This window comes from Suncus etruscus, chromosome 1 (assembly GCF_024139225.1).
Source record: "Suncus etruscus isolate mSunEtr1 chromosome 1, mSunEtr1.pri.cur, whole genome shotgun sequence".
Classification (NCBI taxonomy): Eukaryota; Metazoa; Chordata; class Mammalia; order Eulipotyphla; family Soricidae; genus Suncus; species Suncus etruscus.
The window spans coordinates 139,224,144-139,247,062 of NC_064848.1; the positions used below are offsets into that span (position 1 = coordinate 139,224,144).

Here is a 22,919-nt window from a genome sequence, read left to right on the forward strand (position 1 = left end):
TGACTGAACAGAATAAAATTCAGTCCTGAATAGGTATTGCTGCTCTACGCTGGAAGTCCAAACGTCTTAGTGAATTTGTGATCAGCAAGAGGAGGAGGGAGCAGATTGGGGGAAATACAGGGCAAATTCTTAAGGAACTGCAAAGTCTAAGATCTTTGCTTTATTTCCCACCCATCTTGTAAACTTCCCTGGCGATGGCATTAGTTCTAAGGTTAAAAGTCTTTGAATACCTCTTCAAGCAAAAGAGGGAATTTGCTTTGGAAAGAACACTCTCACAGACTAAGTTTGGTAAGGGAGCCTTAGCACGAGGCACAATTTGGGATAACATCTTCACAATGGAATGGGGAAGGAGAGTGGGCTTCGGGAGAGTAAGAAAGGGAGCTTCAGCAAAGATCGAGATACACTTAAAGCCTTTGCCATCATTACATACATCCTACCCTAATTTAGCTGTAGGAAATTTTGCAAAACTACTTCCTTTCTCCATCTCTAAGGGGAAACCTGTTTGCCATGCATCTGACCACTTAGCTGCAAAATAAGGACTTGCTTTGGAGAGGGTTAAGCAAGCATTGTTTTCTTCACACATATGTGCAGATGGGGAAATAGAACAATGCAGTTGTCGAGAAATTGGTAATTTTTTACAGTTACTAATCAGCCCACCCTTGTTTATTACCATGATTAGGGGATAGGGAAACGACTTGAAAGAGGATGACTAAAATGAATAAATAAGATAGCTGATTGTGATAGAAATAGATACTGCAGCAGGATAGTAATCAGAGGAAGTTTCCCCAGTTAAATCATTGAACCCAGGAAGGAAAAAATGTGCTTTTGCGAAAAGGTGCAAACAATTATGGAGCTACATTTGTAGCTACATTGACACCTTGATTGCTGAAATAAAAATGCAGATGGGAAGTGTGTTCAGGGGTAATGCCTGGCGGTGCTTTGGGAACCATATGTGGTGCCAGGGATTGAAGTGGGTTTGACTCTGTGTGAGTGGTAAGCATCTTACTCTGCTGTACTCTTCTCTCCAGCCCATTTAAGGTCAGTCTAGAAAACTACTTAATGATTTCAGCAATAGAAAGCAGGTGATAGAGATTAAGTTTAAGATTAAGATGTTGTGTTGAGGGCCCGGAGAGACAGCACAGCGGCGTTTGCCTTGCAAGCAGCCGATCCAGGACCAAAGGTGGTTGGTTCGAATCCCGGTGTCCCATATGGTCCCCCGTGCCTGCCAGGAGCTATTTCTGAGCAGACAGCCAGGAGTAACCCCTGAGCACCGCCGGGTGTGGCCCCAAAAAACAAAACAAAACAAAAACAAAAACCCAAGATGTTGTGTTGAGTGTCTCATCTATAACAGTTTGCTAGTTTGCTCAGTTTTCTGAGAGAAAATTATTGTACATACAGAACTAGGTATTTCCGTTTATTAAGTTAAAATAAAAAAGAACTCTGAGGGGGCCAGAGAGAGAGCACAGTGCCTTAGAAGCAGAAGGACTGTGGTTCAAATCCCAGCATCCCATATGGTCCCCTGAGCCTGCCAGGAGCGATTTCTGAGCATGGTGCCAGGAGTAACTCCTGAGCACTGCTGGGTGTGACCCAAAAACCAAAAGAAAAAAAAAAAACTTTGAAAGTTTTATGACACTATTCCTTTTGCCATTTGGAGAAAATTACTCGAAAAAATAGGGAGGGAGGGAGGGAGGAAGGGAGGGAAGGAGGGAAGGAAGGAAGGAAGGAAGGAAGGAAGGAAGGAAGGACGGAAGGAAGGAAGGAAGGAAGGAAGGAAGGAAGGAGGGAGGGAAGGAGGGAAGGAGGAAGGAAGGAAGGAAGGAAGGAAGGAAGGAAGGAAGGAAGGAAGGAAGGAAGGAAGGAAGGAAGGAAGGAAGGAAGGAAGGCAGTGTGAATTTAATAATCATTAGATGGGGCCGGAGAGATAGCATGGAGGTAAGGCATTTGCCTTTCATGCAGAAGGTCATCAGTTCGAATCCCGGCGTCCCATGTCCCATATGGTTCCCCGTGCCTGCCAGGAGCAATTTCTGGGCATGAAACCAGGAGTAACCCCTGAGCACTGCTGGGTGTGACCCAAAAACCACAAAAAACAAACAAACAAACAAACAAAAAAACCCATTAGATTGCTTTCTTGAAGACTTTGAAGGCAATTATGGTAGAAAAATACTTCTAAAAATATAGAAGATTAGTACTCATATAAGTCTGTACTTATTTATATATTCATGTTTAATATACCAGATTACTTTTGCAGTTGATCATTGGGCAAACTGCTAAACATCTTATTTTTTGTGTTAGAATTTGTTTGCTTGTGGGCCCGGAGAGATAGCACAGCGGTATTTGCCTTGCAAGCAGCCGATCCAGGACCAAAGGTGTTTGGTTCGAATCCCGGTGTCCCATATGGTCCCCTGTGCCTGCCAGGAGATATTTCTGAGCAGACAGCCAGGAGTAACCCCTGAGCATCGCCGGGTGTGGCCCAAAAACCAAAAAAAAAAAAAAAAAAAGAATTTGTTTGCTTGTTTTTTTTTTTTTTTGGTCACACCCAGTGAAACTCAGAGGTTTCTAGCTCTGCACTCACAGATTATTCCTGCAAGTACTTAAGGAATCAGTGTATAGGTGCCAGATCAGATTAAGCCCAGATCAGCTGTGTGCATGTAAGACAGGCACCCTACCTGCTGTACTATTGCTCTGTCCTTAGAATTTTGGGGGTTGGGTGGGGGGATACATCTAACTGTACTCAGGGCTTACTCCTGGCAGGCTTGTGAAATGATAAGGGGTGTCGGGAACAAGCCCGGATCAACTACATGCAAGGTAGTCACTCTACATGCTCTGACCCCCTTGCTTTAGACTTTACAGGTATAACATATGTCTATAAATATAATTCTTTTTTGTTTTGTTTTGTTTTGAGGCCACACTGGCGGTGCTCAGGAGTTACTCCTGGCTCTGCACTCACAGTTAACTTCTGGCAGGCTCAGGGAACCACATAGGATGCTGGAGGGATCAAACCTGGATCAGCCATGTGCAAGGCAAATGCTGCACATGTTGTGCTCAGCACAAATGAGCACCTGCTGTGTTCAGGCCCTGAAAAATAAATATTTTTCTCTCTTTTTTTTGGGGGGGGGGGGCACACCCGGTTGTGGTCAGGGGTTACTCCTGGCTGTCTGCTCAGAAATAGCTCCTGGCAGGCACGGGGGACCATATGGGACACCAGGATTTGAACCAACCACCTTTGGTCCTGGATCGGCTGCTTGCAAGGCAAATGCCGCTGTGCTATCTCTCCGGGCCCGAAAAATAAATTTTATATAGAATATATAGGATGAAAAGTAAAGATTTTTTTTTTTTTTTTTTTTTGGTTTTTGGGTCACACCCGGCGGTGCTCAGGGGTTACTCCTGGCTGTCTGCTCAGAAATAGCTCCTGGCAGGCACGGGGGACCATATGGGACACCGGGATTTGAACCAACCACCTTTGGTCCTGGATTGGCTGCTTGCAAGGCAAACGCCACTGTGCTATCTCTCCGGGCCCGAAAAGTAAAGATTTTTATCTCAAGTATAAGTAACAGATTGTTTACAAACCACTATGAAAAAGCAAAGCATCTCAATAGAAGAGTATATAAAAAACTGAGCAGGCTTTTTCCAATGGGAAATTTTCAGTTATCTAATAAACATTAAAAGTGCTTGATCTCATTAATAATGAAGAAATGCATATTAAAGTCACAGATCTACAGGAATTGCCACGTTAAAATGACTGGAAATACTGTTTTGTAAATATTTTGGCCCTATCCAATAAAGAAAAAGATTTCTGTGTTTATGATTTCAAAATTTTATTGCTAAATTTATAGCGTATCTAATATGTTTCTTGTTCCTTGTTAATACCATATGATTCCCAGAGCCTCACCAGGAGTGATCCCTGAGTGCAGAGATAGTAGTAATCCCTGAAATTGTATGGACTAGTTATAGTGTAGAATGTCCTTTAGTTTTTTCTTACCTTTGGCACACACATTTTGGGCAGAAATCAGTCCTGTATTCATCTCGTCACACATGGTGTTGTCTAATCCCACTAACTTTGGTTATCTGGAAAGATGATATCTCTTTATTGGACTTTTTAGAGACTTAACAAACTGATTTTAAAGTTTGTTGAAGAAGTAAATGGGAAAAAGTAGCTGGTAAGATTTTGAAAAAGAATGCATGAGAATTTGTTCTAGATATTGAAAGGTACATCAAATCTCTGATCATTTAAGCTATAGGATTCAAGAAATGGACAGTGAAAGTGAAGGAGCCCAGAAGCCCATAACAGTATGTAATGACATCAAGTCTTAAAGTGATCTCAGATATGTTTTGCTTAGACTTGAAACTTAACTGATGACCCACATTGAGTCTGCCAAAGCAAGCTTCTTTTATTTCTGTTCTTGATGTTTTGTTTTAAGACCCCATGATTTCCAGTACAGTTCTTGACAGGTTTTTATACATAGAGTATTCCAACACCACACCCTCCTCTAGAGTGTTTCTCCTCCTTCAGTTCAACATCTTCCTTTAACTTCTGTTGTAGGCAGTGGGATTCTTTTGCCCTTCAAAACCAGATCTTTGCATGTGTATCTCATAGAGGGTGTGGAGACGCATAACTAAGAAGGAACATCCCAGGCTGATGTGACTGCATTGCATTGCTTCAGCTTTGGAATGGACATGAGAAGGTCATCGTGGCAGACGGTAGTTGGGAGTCAGCTGGCTCCTTCTTCCTTGGCATTCCATTCCAAACTTCAGCTGTACAACAGACGACCTGACCTGTCTTTTCACGGCACTGAGTGACCTATTCAGTTGATTGATTCCTTTAGTCTATTTAATATTTATAATTATTTTTATCATTTTTTGCAAATTATAAACAAATTTAGCAAATGTAAGAGAAAACATGAAACATCCCTAATTTTAGACTTATACTAAAAACGGCTCCACTACCAGTGTTTATGGACATTGGGTGCCCAGGGTGTAGCTATATTTTGTAAGTCATAAACTAAGTAAGTAAATGTTATGCTCTACTTCATTCACAAGCTTGGCACTTAGGATTTTGTGATGTTGCTTTGTATTGATTGTGTGTGTTCTTTAGGATCAAATCTGGGTTGATTAGACCTTGTGTTGGGATTTCTTGTTTTGCTTTTTTTGTTTTGTTTTGTTTTTGGGCCACACCCGGCGATGCTCAGGGGTTACTCCTGGCTGTCTGCTCAGAAATAGCTCCTGGCAGGCACGGGGGACCATATGGGACACCGGGATTTGAACCAACCACCTTTGGTTCTGGATCGGCTGCTTGCAAGGCAAATGCCGCTGTGCTATCTCTCCGGGCCCTTGTTTTGCTTTGTGTGTGTGTGTGTGTGTGTGTGTGTGTGTGTGTGTGTGTGTGTGTGTGTGTGTGTGTGTGGTTTTTGGGTCACAGCCGGCAGTGCTCAGGGGAAACTCCTGGCTCCATGCTCAGAAATTGCTCCTGGCAGGCACGGGGGACCGTATGGGATGCCAGATTCGAACTGATGACCTGCATGAAAGGCAAATGCCTTACCTCCATGCTATCTCTCCAGCCCCTTGTGTTGGGATTTCTATTTTTTGTTTGTTTGTTTTTGTTTTTGGGCCACACCCAGTGACACTCAGGGGTTACTCCTGGCTATGCACTTAGAAGTCGCTCCTGGCTTGGGGGACCATATGGGACGCCGGGGGATCGAACCTCGGTCCGTCCTAGGCTAGCGCTGGCAAGGCAGACACCTTCCTCGTGTTGGGATTTCTTTTTTTTTTTGGTTTTTGGGCCACACCCGGTAACGCTCAGGGGTTACTCCTGGCTATGCGCTCAGAAGTCGCTCCTGGCTTGGGGGACCATATGGGACACCGGGGGATCGAACCACGGTCCGTCCTAGGCTAGCGCAGGCAAGGCAGGCACCTTACCTCTAGCGCCACCGCCCGGACCCGTGTTGGGATTTCTTAATGATACTCTTAGAACATAACAATTTAGTAGAAAGTAAAATTAGCATTTTAATCAGCATAGAAGGGATGGCTTTCCTTAAGTGACTTGGAAACAGTAGCCTGACTGTGCGTGAGGGGGAAAGGATTGTGTAGTGATAAAAATTAGAACCCTACCTTATACAATACATTAAACATAAGTTCTAAGCCGAGAGAGAGATTACAGCAGGCAGTTGACCTGGGTTTGATCCCTGGCAACCCATATGGTACCTTGAGTACTGCCCACAGTGGTTCCTCAGTACATAGTCAGTAATAAGCCGTAAATACCATCAGGTATAGCAATAAAAACAAACAAACAAAACCCCAAAACCAAAATTAACAAGTTCTGGATGTGTTCCTGTTTTTATTATTAAAATAAAAATAATAAGATTATTAGGAATAAAACTATTCTTTTTTTTTTTTCTTTTTTCTTTTCTTTTTTTTTTTTTTGGTTTTGGGCCACACCCGGCGATGCTCAGGGGTTACTCCTGGCTGTCTGCTCAGAAATAGCTCCTGGCAGGCACGGGGGACCATATGGGACACCGGGATTCGAACCAACCACCTTTGGTCCTGGATCGGCTGCTTGCAAGGCAAATGCCGCTGTGCTATCTCTCCGAAGAATAAAACTATTCTTATAATTTAGTAACAATGCAGAGATTTAAAACAAAAGAGTCTTGAAAGAAGAAACCAAGTTAAGTATGCAAAAAATTTCATTTAGTAAGATACTCTAAAACAGAAAAGACAAGTAGCAGTCTGGAAGAAAGACTTTCTTCAGTTCTGTGCGAACATAATTCACTAGAAGGAAAAGTGGTAGAAGATGTGATCCAGTACCCTCAAAGCAGTACAAGTAATCCCATAAACATGTGAACTAGTAACTTAAGGAAACAAAAGTTCACCTGTGCCAGTGTGCACGACTTAAATCGAAAAGAACGTGAATAGGCACATCACCATTTTCTAGGGGTATAAATTGTTCTAATCTTTTTTGAGAAATGATATATTGCTACTCTAGTACTGCATAATAACACTTTGAGCATATAGTTCTTTGACCGGAAATTGTATTTCCAGAAAACTAGTACATGTAAAATTAGCCTTGTTAAAATCATGATTGTATTCTGAGAGAAACTGCAATGGGTAAAGTACGTGCCTTGCATGCTGCTGACCTGGGTTCAACCCCAGCACTGTGTGTTTCCCCAGAAACTGCCAAGAGTGATCTCTGTGCACAAGAGCCAGGAGTAATAGCCAGGTATAGCCCCCAAATTAAAAAAAAAAAAAAAAAAGAATTAAATAGTAGTGTGTAAGGATTTATGGCAGTCTAATCATCTGACACCTTTTCCTAGAGAGCTAGCTTTTCTCTGCATTTTTACCAGAATCTGAAGTACTTTTCCCTAGTTCCCATAAATTCCTGAGCAAGTATTGGTGACAGAGTGAATACCTGGAGAGAAGATGACTCAGCCATCCCAGGTATATACCCCTCAGCCGGACTTGTCTGCTGCACCTTGAGAGTTCACCTCTGTTCCAGCTTCACTTTTCATTGACTCCTCCTTTTTAATAATGAAAATGTCTAAATCAGGTAACCCAGTTCTGTAGGATGTGCTCAGAGGAAATTCAGGTGAGAAACCAGAGATGCTAAAACCCAATTTTGTTTTGATCCAGGTTGATGAACCTGTGATCTATCCCACATAATGAAAATTCCTGTTTAGTTTTCAGGGCATTAGTCCCGAAAAATTTTTGTGATCTATTCAAAATAAATTTTGACTTTCTCATATATCTCTAGGGATATAAGTATTTTCAAAGAAATCTGTAGTTGTTGGCTAAAGAGAGAGATTATCTCTTTCTTCCCATCTATTAGATTCCTTGGCAGAATGTTTAATATTTATCAGACACTGATCAGATGCTCTTTACTCAGCAGTTTAATTTGCATAGATAATGAAATTACTTACTGAAGTCAGCAATTGAGATAGACTTATTGCTGCCCAATAGGAACATTACATAGCTACAAAATAAAAAATTTTGTAGAATTTTTTTCTAAAAAAAAGAAAAGGGCCGGAGCGATAGCACAGTGTTAGGGCATTTGCCTTGCATGCAGCTGACCCAGAATGGACCTGGGTTCAATCCCTGGTGTCCTATATGGTCCCCCAAGCCAAGAGTGATTTATGAGCACATAGTCAGGAGTAACCCCTACCTAATTGTCACCAGGTGTGGCCCAAAAACTAAAAAAGGAAGGAAGGAAGGAAGGAAGGAAGGAAGGAAGGAAGGAAGGAAGGAAGGAAGGAAGGAAGGAAGGGAGGGAGGGAGGGAGGGAGGGAGGGAGGGAGGGAGGGAGGGAGGGAGGAAGGGAGGGAGGGAGGGAGGGAAGGAGAGAGGGAAGAAAAGAAAGATGAATGCACGAGGCCTTGGCTCAATCCTTAGTTTTTCCTTTCCAGAAAAGACAGCTGATGTTAATTTTACTCTTTTTTGTTTAACCCACAATCCACAATATAAAAAAGTACCATGTTAGCATATGTTTAGAATCAAAATTAGTAATTTGTTTTAGGATACTAAATCTTTGAAGTTCAGTGGGTATGGGGGCGGGATGAAGAAAAAAAAAGAAATCCAGTGGTTCTTTTCTTTTCTTTCTTTTTTTTTTTTTTTGAGTTTTTGGGCCACACCCGTTTGACGCTCAGGGATTACTCCTGGCTATGCGCTCAGAAATCGACCCTGGCTTGGGGTGACCATATGGGATGCCGGGGATCGAACTGCTTGCAAGGCAGACACCTTACCTCTAGCGACACCTTCCCAGCCCCTTTATTCTTGTTTTTTTTTTTTTTTTTTTTTTTTTTTACCAGTGGTTATTTTACACTTAAAGCCTGTCTGAATTTGGATGAGCCTCAATCAAGCCTCCAAGGGTTAAATACAGCTAGTGAGCACCACCTTGGACAGGGCAGATCTCACCTCGAAGCTCCAGTGGTGAGTTGGAGTTCTGGTGTCCCAGAGCTGGGATGTGGTATAATGCTCAATAATCGTGATTCTGTGAATGAGGTAGTATGAATTAATATAAAGCCATCTTCTTATTAATTCCCCCACCTTTAATTCATATTAGAGAGTTTTGTCATAAAAAGTTTCTTCTTGGGGCCGGAGAGATAGCATGGAGGTTAGGCATTTGCCTTGCATGCAGAAAGTCGGTGGTTCAGATCCCAGCATCCCATATGGTCCCCCGAGCCTGCCAGGAGTGATTTCTGAGCATAGAGCCAGGAGTAAACCCTGAGCACTGCTGGGTGTGACCCCAAAAAATAAAAAATGTTTCTTCTTCTATTATCATCCATTTAGGCAAAATCTTAAAATACATTGCATTTCTTTCCATATTTGTCCCAGCACACTTTTATTTATTTTGGGGTTCCCAGGCTAAGGTCCAGTGATCCTCAGGAAAATGAGGTGGCAGTTCAGTGTGAGTGTCTGAGGGTGTGGTACTGCTCAGGGCTTATGGTTCTCGATGCCACCATGGCTACCCCAGTGGTGTTGGGGAGCTTCCAAGGCCATGCCCAGTGATGTTTAGGAGACTGTGTGTTGCTGTGGTTGCATGCAGCCTAGCCCCTGTACGATATTCCTGGCCCCAAAAACGTGTTTTTAATATTCTCTTACTTGTGAGTAGCAAAGCAAATGACATTATAGAGTTTCCTAACGTTTCACATATTGATTATAGTAACTCTGCTCAGTACTTTTTTTTTTCCCAGTACATTTTTTGTTTCTTTGGTTTTGATAGAATTCAAGTCTAGGGCCTTTCTTACATTAGAAGTATGTGATCCGGGGCTGAAGAGATAGCATGGAGGTAGGGCGTTTGCCTTGCATGCAGAAGGATAGTGGTTCGAATCCCGGCATCCCATATGGTCCCCGAGCCTGCCAGGAGCGATTTCTGAGCCCATAGCCAGGAGTAACCTCTGAGCACTGCCGGGTGTGACCCAAAAACTTAAAAAAAATTAAAAAAAAAAAGTATGTGATCCAGCCCTGAACCATATTCTTAGCCCTATGTTTTTGGGTTTTATTTTTGTTTTTGGCCATATCCAGTGGTGCTGAGGGGTTACTCCTGGCTTTGTGTTAAGAAATCACTCCTAGCAGGCTCGGGGAACCATATGGGTCCATCCAGGGTCAGCCATGTGCAAGGCAAACGCCCTACCACTTTTCCTTAGCCCTATGTTTTATCTTAAAATTTGACTTGTTAGCTTTTATTTATTTATTTTTTGTTTGTTTTTTGGGCCACACCCGGCGATGCTCAGGGGTTACTCCTGGCTGTCTGCTCAGAAACAGCTCCTGGAAGGCACGGGGGACCATATGGGACACTGGGATTCAAACCAACTACCTTTGGTCCTGGATCGGCTGCTTGCAAGGCAAACGCCGCTGTGCTATCTCTCTGGGCTCAACTTGTTAGCTTTTAGAAGTAAAGACCTTTGCATAACCCAGCCCCCCTTCCTGAAGTTGCTGTCGCTTAATTTTAAGCATAATAACGTCAAAGTCCAGAATATAGAATTCGCATTTGTGATGTCTTGTGTCTGGTGCCCAACACTACAGGGGTGTGGGGTGATGGGAAACAGCTCCCAAAGAGATAGTACATGGGGTACAACTCTTGTCTTGCAAGCAGCCGACCTTGGTTCAGTCTCTGGCACCACATATGGTTCTTTAAGTCCTGTCAGGAGTGACCCCTGAGCACAGCTGGCCTCAAAATAAATCAGAACAAAATTAAAGTCCACCAAGAATGGTACACTGCTTTGGTTATCCTTTTTACTGTGACTGGAAATTAAAATCAATGTTAGTTCTTTTACCTGTCCTCGATCTCCAGCTGTCTTAGGTGTTGTACAGGATAATTGTTACTCATGGCCATTACTCTTGACACGTATATAGTGCACTTAAAGAACAGAAGGATGGGCCCGGAGAGATAGCACAGCGGTGTTTGCCTTGCAAGCAGCTCCAAGACCAAAGGTGGTTGGTTCGAATCCCGGTGTCCCATATGGTCCCCCGTGCCTGCCAGGAGCTATTTCTGAGCAGACAGCCAGGAGTAACCCCCGAGCATCGCTGGGTGTGGCCCAAAAACAAAAAAAACAAACAAACAAAAAAGAAGTAGAGGGGAAAAAATTGAATTTGGGGCTGAAATGATGCTGTTGACTTGGATTTGATCTTCGGCATTTTATATGGTCCCCGAGCCTGCCAGGAATAATTTCTGAGCACAGAGCGGGAATAAATCCCTGAGCACCACTGGGTGTGGTCCAAAAACAGAAAAAAATGAGTTTGTAAAGGTATTTAGTATTTTCTATCACCTTTAGCCTGGTGATACAAAAGGTAAAGGTCATACACTTGTCCCTACCCTCAGATATGCACAACCTCATTGAAGGATACTTATATAAATCAGTAAACAATTGACATCATAAGCATAAGAAATTTGTGTGCAGCATTAGTAACTGCCACCTATATAGATGAGAAAACTGAGATGGGGGGGGGATTGTCAGTGACTAGCCTAAGATAGTATTAAGAAAGAACGAGGAGAAAAGAAGAAAGAACGAGGGGCCGGAGCGGTGGCACTAGGGGTAAGGCTAGCCTAGGACCAACCACGTTTCGATCCCTGGGCATCCCATATAGTCCCCCCAAGCCAGGAGCAATTTCTGAGCGCATAGCCAGGAGTAACCCCTGAGCGTCAAATGAGTGTGGCCCAAAAAGCATAAAATAGAAAACGAGGGCCCGGAGAGATAGCACAGCGGCGTTTGCCTTGCAAGCAGCTGATCCAGGACCAAAGGTGGTTGGTTCGAATCCCAGTGTCCCAAATGGTCCCCCGTGCCTGCCAGGAACTATTTCTGAGCAGACAGCCAGGAGTAACCCCTGAGCACCGCCGGGTGTGGCCCAAAAACCAAAAAGAAAAAAGAAAACGAGAATTCAATCCTTGTTACTTTAGAATCATTTTTCCTTTTTACTACACCCCACCTTCTGTGTTTCAGGATTCCTAGAGAGAAATAATGAGTTCTCTGTTTTGAGAGCCACACAGGGCGCGCACTGACAGAGGCTAGGAGCAGAGTCCTGACTCCTGGAGCAGCCGCCCGGCACACAGAAAAGCCAAATTCAAAGTGTAAAGAGCCAAATGTGACTCTTGAGCCGCAGGTTGCCGACCACTGTCCTAGCACATTGACAAATCTTTTGATTCTAGTTTGGCTCACATTATAATTGCTCATGGATTTCCATGGTCACAGTGCACCTATCTCACTTATACACAAGCATCCTTTTAGGGTCCTGTGTTGGGAGGGGCCTCACAGAGCAAATACTGTGTGGGCCAGACTGGATGTTCCAATCAGGCATGAGGGGTGGGAGAGCAGCCTGGTCTAAGGCAAGGGACCCTGCTTTCCCAACAGAGGAAGAGTGATGCAGGTTGGGGTATTAGGGCAGGACTGACTGGGCTGCAGGGCTTGGTGAAAAGGGGCTCAAGCAGGAGACTGGCCACTTGAAAGTGGGTGTCTAGGACTATTGGTTTCCTAGAGGCTGGTGCCGTTCCTTGTCTGTTTCTGTGAAGTGGTTTTTTTTATCTGAAAAATTAAATATAGCCTGTCAGGTTGCTAATGTTTGTGTAAAAGTTGTTTATTAGGCATTTAACATTCTTGGAATGTTAACATTATACTAGTATCTGTTTTTGACATAGGAAAATAGATACATATATTTAGAGCAAGAGTGCCAGAGTAGCTTCCTTTTTTGTGGGTGGGGGGAGGTCACACCTGGCAGCACTTAGGGGTTACTCCTGGCTCTGTGCTCAAAAATTGCCCCTGGCAGGCACGGGGGACCATATGGGATGCCGGGATTCAAACCACCATCCTTCTGCATGCAAGGCAAGGGCCCTACCTCCATGCTATCTCTCTGGCCCCTGAGTAGCTTCTTACTCTTCCCTATAGAGTTCTGTGGCTACATAACAGTTTGTGGAGACTGGTATAATAATAGTAATATTATTATAATATTCAAATAATTTTAGTGAGCTAGTTGACATAATTTAAACTTCAGGAAGCTTTCAATTTAAATAAAATGATAGAAATTCTTTTATCAATGAAATACTTAATAGAATGAAAAGATGCTCAAAAATATATCTCAAAGATAAATATAAAATATTCTTTGTGAAATCTAAATTATAAAATTTGGATCAAACCTTTATAAGTCAACTTCTTTAAGTATATTCATAGAGTGGAAAAATAAAAGGATTTATGTATGTGCGTTTTAAATTTTCTATACAACTCATTCATATTTGTGATTATATTTATATAATTCTCTAACATTTTCAGTTAAATCGAGGTGGTGTTTTATTTCTTTAAGGATATAAGAAACTACCTATTTAGCTTTGGGATTATTAAAATTCCTTTCCCTTTTCTTGAAAATTCCTAATTATCAGCCATTTTCCCCCCTGAGTTTATAATGAGATTTTGCTGATCTTGGGGGGAAAATGTTTTTACACTTAGCAAAATCTGAAAGTAGTCCTGTGAAATAGAAATGGAGACTAGCTCCTTAAAACCTTTAAGTAGCATATGTGAATTTATAAAATAACCATAGCAAATGAAAAGTAATGTGGTCAGCCTTTAAGTCTTCTCTGACCCCTTTATAGATTAAAATGTTGCCCCATTTTCTGTGTGCTTTTCCCTGTGTTTTCTCCTCCTCCAAGGAGACTCTCCTCTTCTCTCCTAGGCCATAGACCCCCACCAGCACGGAGTGGGCACCGCTGCGTGGCCGATAACACCAATCTCTATGTGTTTGGAGGCTATAACCCAGACTATGATGAGTCGGGAGGGCCGGATAACGAAGACTATCCTCTCTTCAGGGAGCTCTGGAGGTACCATTTTGCTACAGGAGTGTGGCACCAGATGGGCACAGATGGCTACATGCCCCGGGAATTGGCATCTATGTCACGTGAGTGCTGGTGGTTCTCAGCTTTTGACTTGGTGGCAGCATCTGAGAGGCCTAGACTCAGTTAATAATTGATGGCAGCCATGCATCACTTTGTGATGGAGACACCAATTGAGAAGTGTTATGAGGCTCAGTTGGTTGCGGCAGGATGTCATTGTTGTTTTCACACTATCTTGTGTGCTGCAGAGATCACAGTCGCGTGCTGCCCACCAATGGCCCTGCTGTCCTTATGCAACTCATGACTGTGATACTGTCATCGGATTAAACTATTCTTGGATCCATTTTTTTCTATAGCAATAAAAATAGTCTATTCCTGAGTCTGAACCTAGATGTATACCATTCCTGCCAGCTGTTCTTTTTAAAAAGTGTTATATTTTTGTTGTTGTTAAGGGTGCATTGGTTTTGAGGATGACAGTGATTTTCAAGGCCTAGTCCTGGCTCTGTGCTCAGGGATTGTATGACTATGCTCCAGGGATTGTATGGGATATCAGGATCAAACCTGAGTCAGTCTCATGTGAAGAAAGTGACCTCAGGGCTGGAGAGATAGCATGGAGGTAAGGTGTTTGCCTTGCATGCAGAAGGACATATGGTCTCCCAAGCCTGCCAGGAATGATTTCTGAGCGTAGGCCCATGAATAACCCCTGAGCGCTGCAGGGTGTGACCCAAAAACAAACAAAAACAAACAAAAACAAAAAAACAAAAAAGTGCCCTGCTCACTGCACTCTCTCTAGCCCCAGAGAAATGTGGGGTTTCTCACTAATCTCAGTTTTAGCTCATCAATTATGATAATAGTTCTTACCTCACAGGATTGTTGGAAAGATTAATTTAGACACACTAATTTTCATGAGGTTTTATGAGAATTGAAGCCTGGTTCTTGCTGGCTACAGAACCATTGCTGGTAACTGTCAATGCTATGTTGAGTGAAGAATTGGGAAAATATCACTTAAGTTAGAGACTAGCACTATTTTGCCATGAGAAAGAGATGGGGAGTATATGCAAGTATGTGTGTCTGCATGCTTGTGCACACACACACACACGTTCATGCACATACAGTCACAGGATAGGTAAGAAAAGAATTCCAAATTTACTAGCAAGATAATGGTGTTACATTTTATCTGGTGGAGGATTAAGATGACACAGACCATAATTTGAAATGAGGAGGTGATGCCTCTGGCCTACACCAGAATGGCCCTTATATCTCTATCCTGAGCCTCACGGTTCTTTGCTAAGGCAAAGATGATAGTTCCTTTTCCTCTGCTTTTCTGTGTGCTTAAACTGTCTGTCATAGCAGCAGCGGAAGTGTTCTTAGTTCACACCATTTAGTATTGGTGGCCATAGTGTCTCCTGAGCTCCCTGGATACATGTGGAATATATGTCCTGGAAGGAGCAACAAACTCCAGACTTCGGTGCTTACACTGGCAGTTGGTCCTTTTCCACACAGCTCTGCAGTGGTCAGAGCCATACTCTTGAGTTCACAGACCAACGCGCTTGTTTTAGTTCTCTTAAACCTGACTCTTCTGGGTTTGTGTTGGAATGCATTGCAGGGAGCCAGTGCATCACTGACTTTGTCTTCTCTTTCCCAGTGGTGCTGCATGGAAACAACTTGTTAGTGTTTGGAGGCACTGGAATCCCCTTCGGTGAGAGTAATGGCAATGATGTGCACGTCTGTAATGTGAAATATAAGCGATGGGCCCTGCTGAGCTGCCGGGGGAAGAAGCCCAATCGAATATACGGACAGGTATTAAATTGAGGTCTAGCTCTGAGGAAACTATCAGGTTATTTCCACCACTGCAAATTATTTTTAGTGAAATAAAATCAAGCCTATTTGTGGTTAATATTTGATTCTTTCCATTCTCTTTTGGGTTTCTTGGGGGCGGTCACACTCGGCAGTGCTCAGGGGTTACTCCTGGCTCTACGCTCAGAAATCACTACTGGCAAGCTTGAGGGACCATATGGGATGCCAGGATTCGAACCACTGTCTTTCTGCATGCAAGGCAAATGCCCTACCTCCATGCTATCTCACAGGATTGGAAAGATTGGCAAGCCCCTTGATTTTTTTCCCATTATAATCTGTAAATCTGGCTGTTTGCTTTCTCCTTTTCCTCCTCCCTTTTTTTCTTTTTCTTTTTCTTTTTTTTTTTTTTTTTTTGGTTTTTGAGTTACACCCAGTGGCTCTCAGGAGTCACTTTTGGCTCTGTGCTCAGTCACCCCTGGCAGGCTCGGAGGACCATATGGGATGCTGGGATTCAAATCGGGACCATCCTGTGTTGGTTGCATGCAAGGCAAACGCCTTATTGCTGTTCTATTGCTCTGGCCCTCTTTTTTTTTTTTTTTTTTTCTTTTTTTCCTTACCCCTCCCTTCTCCCTATTTTCCCTCCCCTTGCCACCTGGCAGTGCTCAGGACTTACTTCTGGCAGAGTTAGAGGTTACTGGAGATTAAACTGGGTCACCTGAATGTAAGACAAACACCTCAGCTGTTATTTTATTGCTATAGCCCCCTTTTTGATTTTGATCCAAGTTAGTGACTTCAAACTGTCTGGAAATTTCTTTAAAGGCCATCCCCCACTCTAACCCCATTGCCACCCCCATTCTGTGACCTGGTTCCCTCATCTCCAGAGAGTGATGATTCTTTGAAGACCTTTCCCACCAAGCTGCTAAAGTAGATGATCCCTTTACTAGATTAAGATACTTTTTTGGGGCCGGCGAGATAGCATGAAACTAAGGTGTTTGCCTCACATGCAGAAGGACGGTGGTTCAAATCCCGGCATCCCATATGGTCCCCCGAGCCTGACAGGAGCCATTTCTGAGCATAGAGCCAGGAGTGATCCCTTAGTGCTGCTGGGTGTGAACCAAAACCCCCCCCCCCAAAAAAAAAAAGAAAAAAAAAAGATGCTTTTATGTGAATCTGAATCAAACCAGATTGTATAGAGATGATTTTCCAGGTAGATTTCAGTTAAATCCAAAAAGCCTGGGACGACCCAATGTCCTGCGGATATTGATGGACTAAGCTTAGACTTGTGCTTTCCCCACTCCTGAGCTGTGTTCTGTCTGTGTGCCACCTCTGAGTCATCTGAACTTCAGCACAGTTTCACTTGTGCTGAAGAATAGTCTGGGGAAAATGTTTTTAGGGCTGCCAACTTGAGACTTCTTTTTGTATGTTGGTTTGGTTTTGGGATCATATCCAGCTGTGCTCAGGGCTTACTTCTGATTCTACACTCAGGGATCACAACTGGAGGGCTTGGGGGGACCATATATAGTGCTGGGTATCCAACCTGGGTCGACCAAATGCAATACAAACACTGTACCTGCTATACGATTGCTTCAGCCCCTTGAGACTTCTTATGTAAGAGATTCTGGTGGCTTCTTTTCCTACTTGCTCCTTCCTGAGAGCTTTTTTCTTTCAGATCGCTTAGAAAGGTGATACTTGTGAGTTACTCTTGGTTTTTTACTCAGGAATTACTCCTGGTGGGTTCAGGGGATCATATGGGATGCTGCAAATCAAACCGTGGTTGGTCGTGTCCAAGGCAAGCACCTGTCTCATTGTGCTATGGCTCCAGCCTCAGAAACATGCAACTTGGGGGGGCAGGTCACACCTGGCAGTGCTCAGGAGTTACTCCTGGCTCCATGCTCAGAAATCGCTCCTGGTAGGCACGAGGGACCAAATGGCATGCCGGGATTTGAACCGATGACCTTCTTCATGAAAGGCAAATGTCTTACCTCCATGCTATCTCTCTGGCCCAACAGGTGCAACTTTTTTTTTTGTTTGTTTGTTTTTGGGTCACACCCACAACGCTCAGGGTTACTCTTGGCTCTATGCTCAGAAATTGCCCCTGGCAGGCACAGGGGACCATATGGGATACCGGGATTTGAACCACTGTCCTTTTGCATGGAAGGCAACTCCCTTATCTCCATGCTATCTCGCCGGCCCCACAACTTTTAATAGAAAGGCTTGTGGTCTATAAAGTTTTTGATTGGCTGGGACTCTTAGGGTCATTTGATTGCCCCCTTTGCATTTCTAGGTATTGAGAAAAGTTCTTTCTAGGTCTTTGAGAAAATCTTTCTAAAAATTCTTTAACTCTGAAATCCTGTGTCTGGTATTTTATTAAAATTTTTAAAGTAATTTCTTTAAAAAAAAAAAAAAGAAAGAAACAAGCAAACCCTCCCTTTCCTTTCCTATTTTGTTGTGGTGGTGGGCTTGGGTTACACACTTGCTTCCAACACCAAGAATCACCCTGGCAGAGCTTCAAATCATGGTTGGCAGCGATGTGGGGCAGTATCTGGGATCAAACTAAATACATACAAGGTGGGTGGTCCACGACTGAGCCAAACTCCCATGCCCCAGGATCTGTTATTTTGGAAAGTTAAAAAATACAAGAGAATTTCAGAAAATCTGGCTTATAATCTTTCATTAAGTGTTGTCTCGTTCCCGCTTTTGTTTTCTAGGCCATGGCGATCATCAACGGTTCCCTTTATGTTTTTGGAGGGACAACTGGCTATATTTACAGCACAGACCTGCACAAATTAGACCTCAATACTAGGGAGTGGACACAGCTGAAACCCAACAACCTGTCCTGCGATCTTCCAGAAGAAAGGTGATGCTCTAGGGTTCAATGAAGCATATTTAGAGCTGAGAGTATAGCAAGCAGGGAACTTGCCTTCCAATTAACCAAGCAGGTTACCCTGGTACCCTGTGTAGTTCCCTGATCCTCACCAGGAGGACCTTGAGCACAGCTGGGCGTAGGCAAAAATTAAAAAGCAAAAATTAAAAAACTAAACAAAAACCTGGGGCCAGAGCAGGTATAGCAGGTAGGTCATTTGCCTCACATGCGGCTGACCTAGGTTTGATCCCAGCATCCTATATAGTCCCCTGGGCCAGCCAAGAATAATTCTTGAATTCAGAACCAGGAGTAAAACCAAAAAGCAAACCCAACAAACAAAAAACCCTGTAAAGGGGCTGAAGAGATAGCACAGTGGTAGGGCATTTGCCTTGCACACGGCAGACCCAGGAAGGACAGTGGCTTGAATCCTGGCATCCTATATGGTTCCCCAGGAGGATTTCTGAGCACAGAACCAGGAGTAACCCCTGAGGCCACCGGGTGTGACCCCAAAACAAAATAAAAAAAAAACCTGTAAAGTAAAAATATCCACGAGTGGTTAGACCACCCCACGCACCGTGTTTCTAACCCAACTCCTTAGGCAGACAGGTCTGAAGAAGCAGGCTAGCGGTGGAGAAATAATATCATGTCAGTCAGGAGAGTCATGGGAGTCAGTCTTTTTGCCTCATGGCCTCTTTCTCTGCCACCGCTCCTTCTGCTCTAGCCCAAAGCGAAACTGCTTTGTTTATTCAAACCAACTCCCTATACCAGGAGGGAAAAGATTAAGCCAATACAAAAGTAACTATTTAATGGATTTTTACATATCAAAGGAAGAGGGAGGTTACTGGGAAGAGAAAGTTTTTGAGGAGACACATTTGTTTAGGGTTTTAGCTAGGTTCACCTTACAAAACCCAAATCAATTAAAGCATGTTTATTTCATACTAGATTTGAATTTTTTTCAGAATATTGATAATATGGTTTGAAGAAAAACCACTTAGCCTGGTTAAAATAACTACATGGCATGGGCTGGAGAGAGAGCATGGAGGTAGGGTTTTTTGCCTTGCATGCAGGATGGTGGTTCGAATCCCAGCATCCCATATAGTCCTCTGAGCCTGCCAGGAGTGATTTCTTTTTTTTTTTTTTTTTTTTTTTTGTTTTTTGGTTTTTGGGCCACACCCAGCGGCACTCAGGGGTTACTCCTGGCTGTCTGCTCAGAAATAGCTCCTGGCAGGCACAGGGGACCATATGGGACACCGGGATTCAAACCAACCACCTTTGGTCCTGTATCGGCTGCTTGCAAGGCAAACGCCACTGTGCTATCTCTCCAGGCCCCAGGAGTGATTTCTGAGTGTAGAGCTAGGAGTAACACCTGAGCACTGCTGGCTGTGACCCAAAAACAAAACAAAACAAAACAAAACATACAACAACGAAAAAAATAAAAGGTTGTTATGTTAGATTTCAGGTCAGCATTAAAGAGGGATTTTCTGTTGATGTTTCTCTCTGTACCATTGAACTTTTTTTATACTATTTTCTCTTAAGTTTTTCTACCTCCAGGATAATAGCAATATTTTGAAGAAGGAACCAATAGTAGCAATGATAATTAATTTTATAGACACAGATAATTACTTTCTAGTAACTTTTTCATTTTCTTAAATTGCATGTTAGAATCCTTTGGTTTATTTGCTCGCAGCTGTACACATGGTACAGTACCATTTCCTTATGATACTCAGTGAATGCTGATTAGATGAATAGAAGGAAGAAGAGAAGAGACTGAGGAAAACATGTATAAGAGAGGGAAGGGGCCAGAGAGATAGTACAGGAATTAAAGTGCTTGCTTTTTCTTCAGTTAGCCATGGTTCAAAGTGATAGGACACTTGCTTTTCACATACCTGACCTGGGTTCTATCCCCCATTATCCGATATGGTACCCTTAGCACCACCAGGAATAAATCCTGATCAACATCAGTTTGACACCCATCCACCCCCCAAAAAAAACCTCAAAATAAATTTTATAAAAAGAAGGAAGAAGGGGCCGGGCGGTGGCGCTGGAGGTAAGGTGCCTGCCTTGCCTGCTAGCCTAGGACGGACCGCGGTTCGATCCCCCGGCATCCCATATGGTCCCCCAAGCCAGGAGCAACTTCTGAGCGCATAGCCAGGAGTAACCCCTGAGCGTCACAGGGTGTGGCCCAAAAACCAAAAAAAAAAAAAAAAAAAAGAAGGAAGAAAGTGAGGGAGAAGGGAAGGGAAGGAGTGGGCCGACCATTCCTTTTATTTTCTCTGTCAGCTCTGTTCAAATATTCAGTGAATGTAAGATGCCTGCTAGCAAACACAGGTCTGTGCACTGTTTCCTAGTATCATTTGCCTAATCATACAATTAATATATAAAACTTAAAAAGATGGGGGCCGGGGGCCTGAGAGATAGCATGGAGGTAGGGCATTTGCCTTGCATGCAGAAGGACGGTGATTCGAATCCCGGCATCCCATATGGTCCCCTGAGCCTGCCAGGAGTAATTACTGAGTAGAGCCAGGAGTGACCCCTGAATACTGCCGGGTGTGACCAAAAAAAAAAAAAAAAAAAAAAACCTTATAAAGAAATTTCCCTGTTGGTGGTAGACTGTTAGACTAAGCCAACATCTCTTTGTTTTCTTTAAACAAAATGGCAAATGGGTGCTAAGGGAGAATTCCTCTTTGTTGTGGTGTGTCAGTGCTCGAATTACAGCAGAACTATCACAGAAGAACTTGGCTTATGGACGGTTGCTGGAATAATGTTGATGTAATTTATTTTGTCAGCCTTAGGGCCTTCAGGGAAAGAAAATAGATTAAGTTTTCAAAGTATTTTCACATGGTTGCCTTTGAATCATTTTACAGACATCTTATAAATTTTTTCAGCCTCTAGCTAGATTGCTTGGATGAAAGCTCTGGTAGTTGTTCGCATTATATCCACAGTTATCTGAAGCATAATATTCTGGTATCTTTATATTTGTTAAATAAGTATATTAATCTGAAAATCTATAGTCTAGGGTTTCTAATTAAACATATGCAGATCACTTCTGAAAAATTATAATAATTTTCTCTCATACAAAGTATTTATTTATTTGTTTTTTGGTTTTGGGGTCATACCTGGCAGTGCTCAGGGGTCACTCCTGGCTCTACGCTCAGAAATTGCTCCTGGCGGGCTCAAGGGACCATATGGGATGCTGGGATTTGAACCACCATCCTTCTGCATGCAAGGCAAATGCCTTACCTCCACGTTATTTCTCCGGCCCCTTATACAGAGTATTAAGAAAGGGAGAAAAATCTAGAAAGTACAAACAACAAAGGCTAAACTTGGAGAAAACAACAACTAATAGTTTGGGTGTATCTTTCAAGTTTCAAGTTTTCTGTGTGTTTATAGATGGATGGATAGATTAGATAGGCAAGTAGACAGACAGACATATAGATTAGATAGGTTGATAGGTAGGTAGGTAAATAGGTAGACCTGTGTGTAAAAATTTAGGGAGGGGACTTATGCTCTAGCTGATCTTACATAACTTTTTGTACCATTTGATGACATGAAATTTAGTTCTCATAATAATTACCCTCAATGCCTACATTCTTTTTTTTTTTTTTTTTTTTTTTTTTTTTTTTTGGTTTTTGGGCCACACCCGGTAACGCTCAGGGGTTACTCCTGGCTATGTGCTCAGAAGTTGCTCCTGGCTTGGGGGACCATATGGGACACCGGGGGATCGAACCGCGGTCTGTCCAAGGCTAGCGCAAGCAAGGCAGGCGCACCTTACCTTTAGCGCCACCGCCCGGCCCCTTTTTTTTTTTTTTTTTTTTTTTTTTTTTTTTTTTTTTTTTTTTTGATTTTTGGACCACACCTGGTCCAGGGGATCGAACCGTGGTCCGGTCCGTGGTAGGCTAGTGCTGGCAAGGCAGACACCTTACCTCTAGCGCCACCACATCGGCCCCAGATGCCTGCACTTTTACTGGTTGCATACCAATTCATATCAAATATGTGTGTAAGTTTAAACCATGAGTAATAATGGTGTAATAGTCTGGGTTCAGTCTTTTTTCCCTTTTTATTTTTTTTTGTTTTTGTGCCACACCCAGTTGTGCTCAGGGGTTACTCTTGTGCTAAGAAATCACTCCTGGCAGACTCGGGGGACCATATGGAATGCCGAGGTTAGCCACAAGCAAGGCAAACACCTATCTACTGTGCTATTGCTTTGGCCTCTGCGGTTCAGTCTTAAGTAGATTATTTTCATAATTTATAAACAGTTTCTGTTATCTGTTTTCAGGTACAGACATGAAATTGCACATGATGGGCAGAGGATTTACATCTTAGGAGGTGGTACTTCGTGGACAGCTTATTCCTTAAACAAGGTATATATAAGGGGATGGGCCTAAAGAGAGGCCAGTATCAACACAAACTAAGCAAATTAATTCTGTTGCTATAAGTATTTAAATTGTCAAATAGATTCTT

General features: G+C 43.0%; 2 protein-coding genes across 2 annotated transcripts in view; one reads left to right on the forward strand and one right to left on the reverse strand.

Annotated features, from left to right (window-relative positions):
* The window catches only part of UBE2H (ubiquitin conjugating enzyme E2 H), a 325,238-nt gene extending 307,458 nt beyond the window's left edge, over window positions 1–17,780 (reverse strand). Inside the window, exon 1 of the mRNA XM_049775634.1 lies at window positions 17,777–17,780. The gene's annotated coding sequence lies outside the window, so the exon portion shown is untranslated. The remainder of the gene's footprint in view (window positions 1–17,776) is intronic.
* The window catches only part of KLHDC10 (kelch domain containing 10), a 72,360-nt gene that overhangs the window by 39,612 nt on the left and 9,829 nt on the right, over window positions 1–22,919 (forward strand). Inside the window, exons 3-6 of the mRNA XM_049774954.1 lie at window positions 13,642–13,863; window positions 15,444–15,598; window positions 18,304–18,452; window positions 22,735–22,819. Coding sequence (XP_049630911.1) covers window positions 13,642–13,863; window positions 15,444–15,598; window positions 18,304–18,452; window positions 22,735–22,819 — 611 coding nt within the window. The remainder of the gene's footprint in view (window positions 1–13,641; window positions 13,864–15,443; window positions 15,599–18,303; window positions 18,453–22,734; window positions 22,820–22,919) is intronic.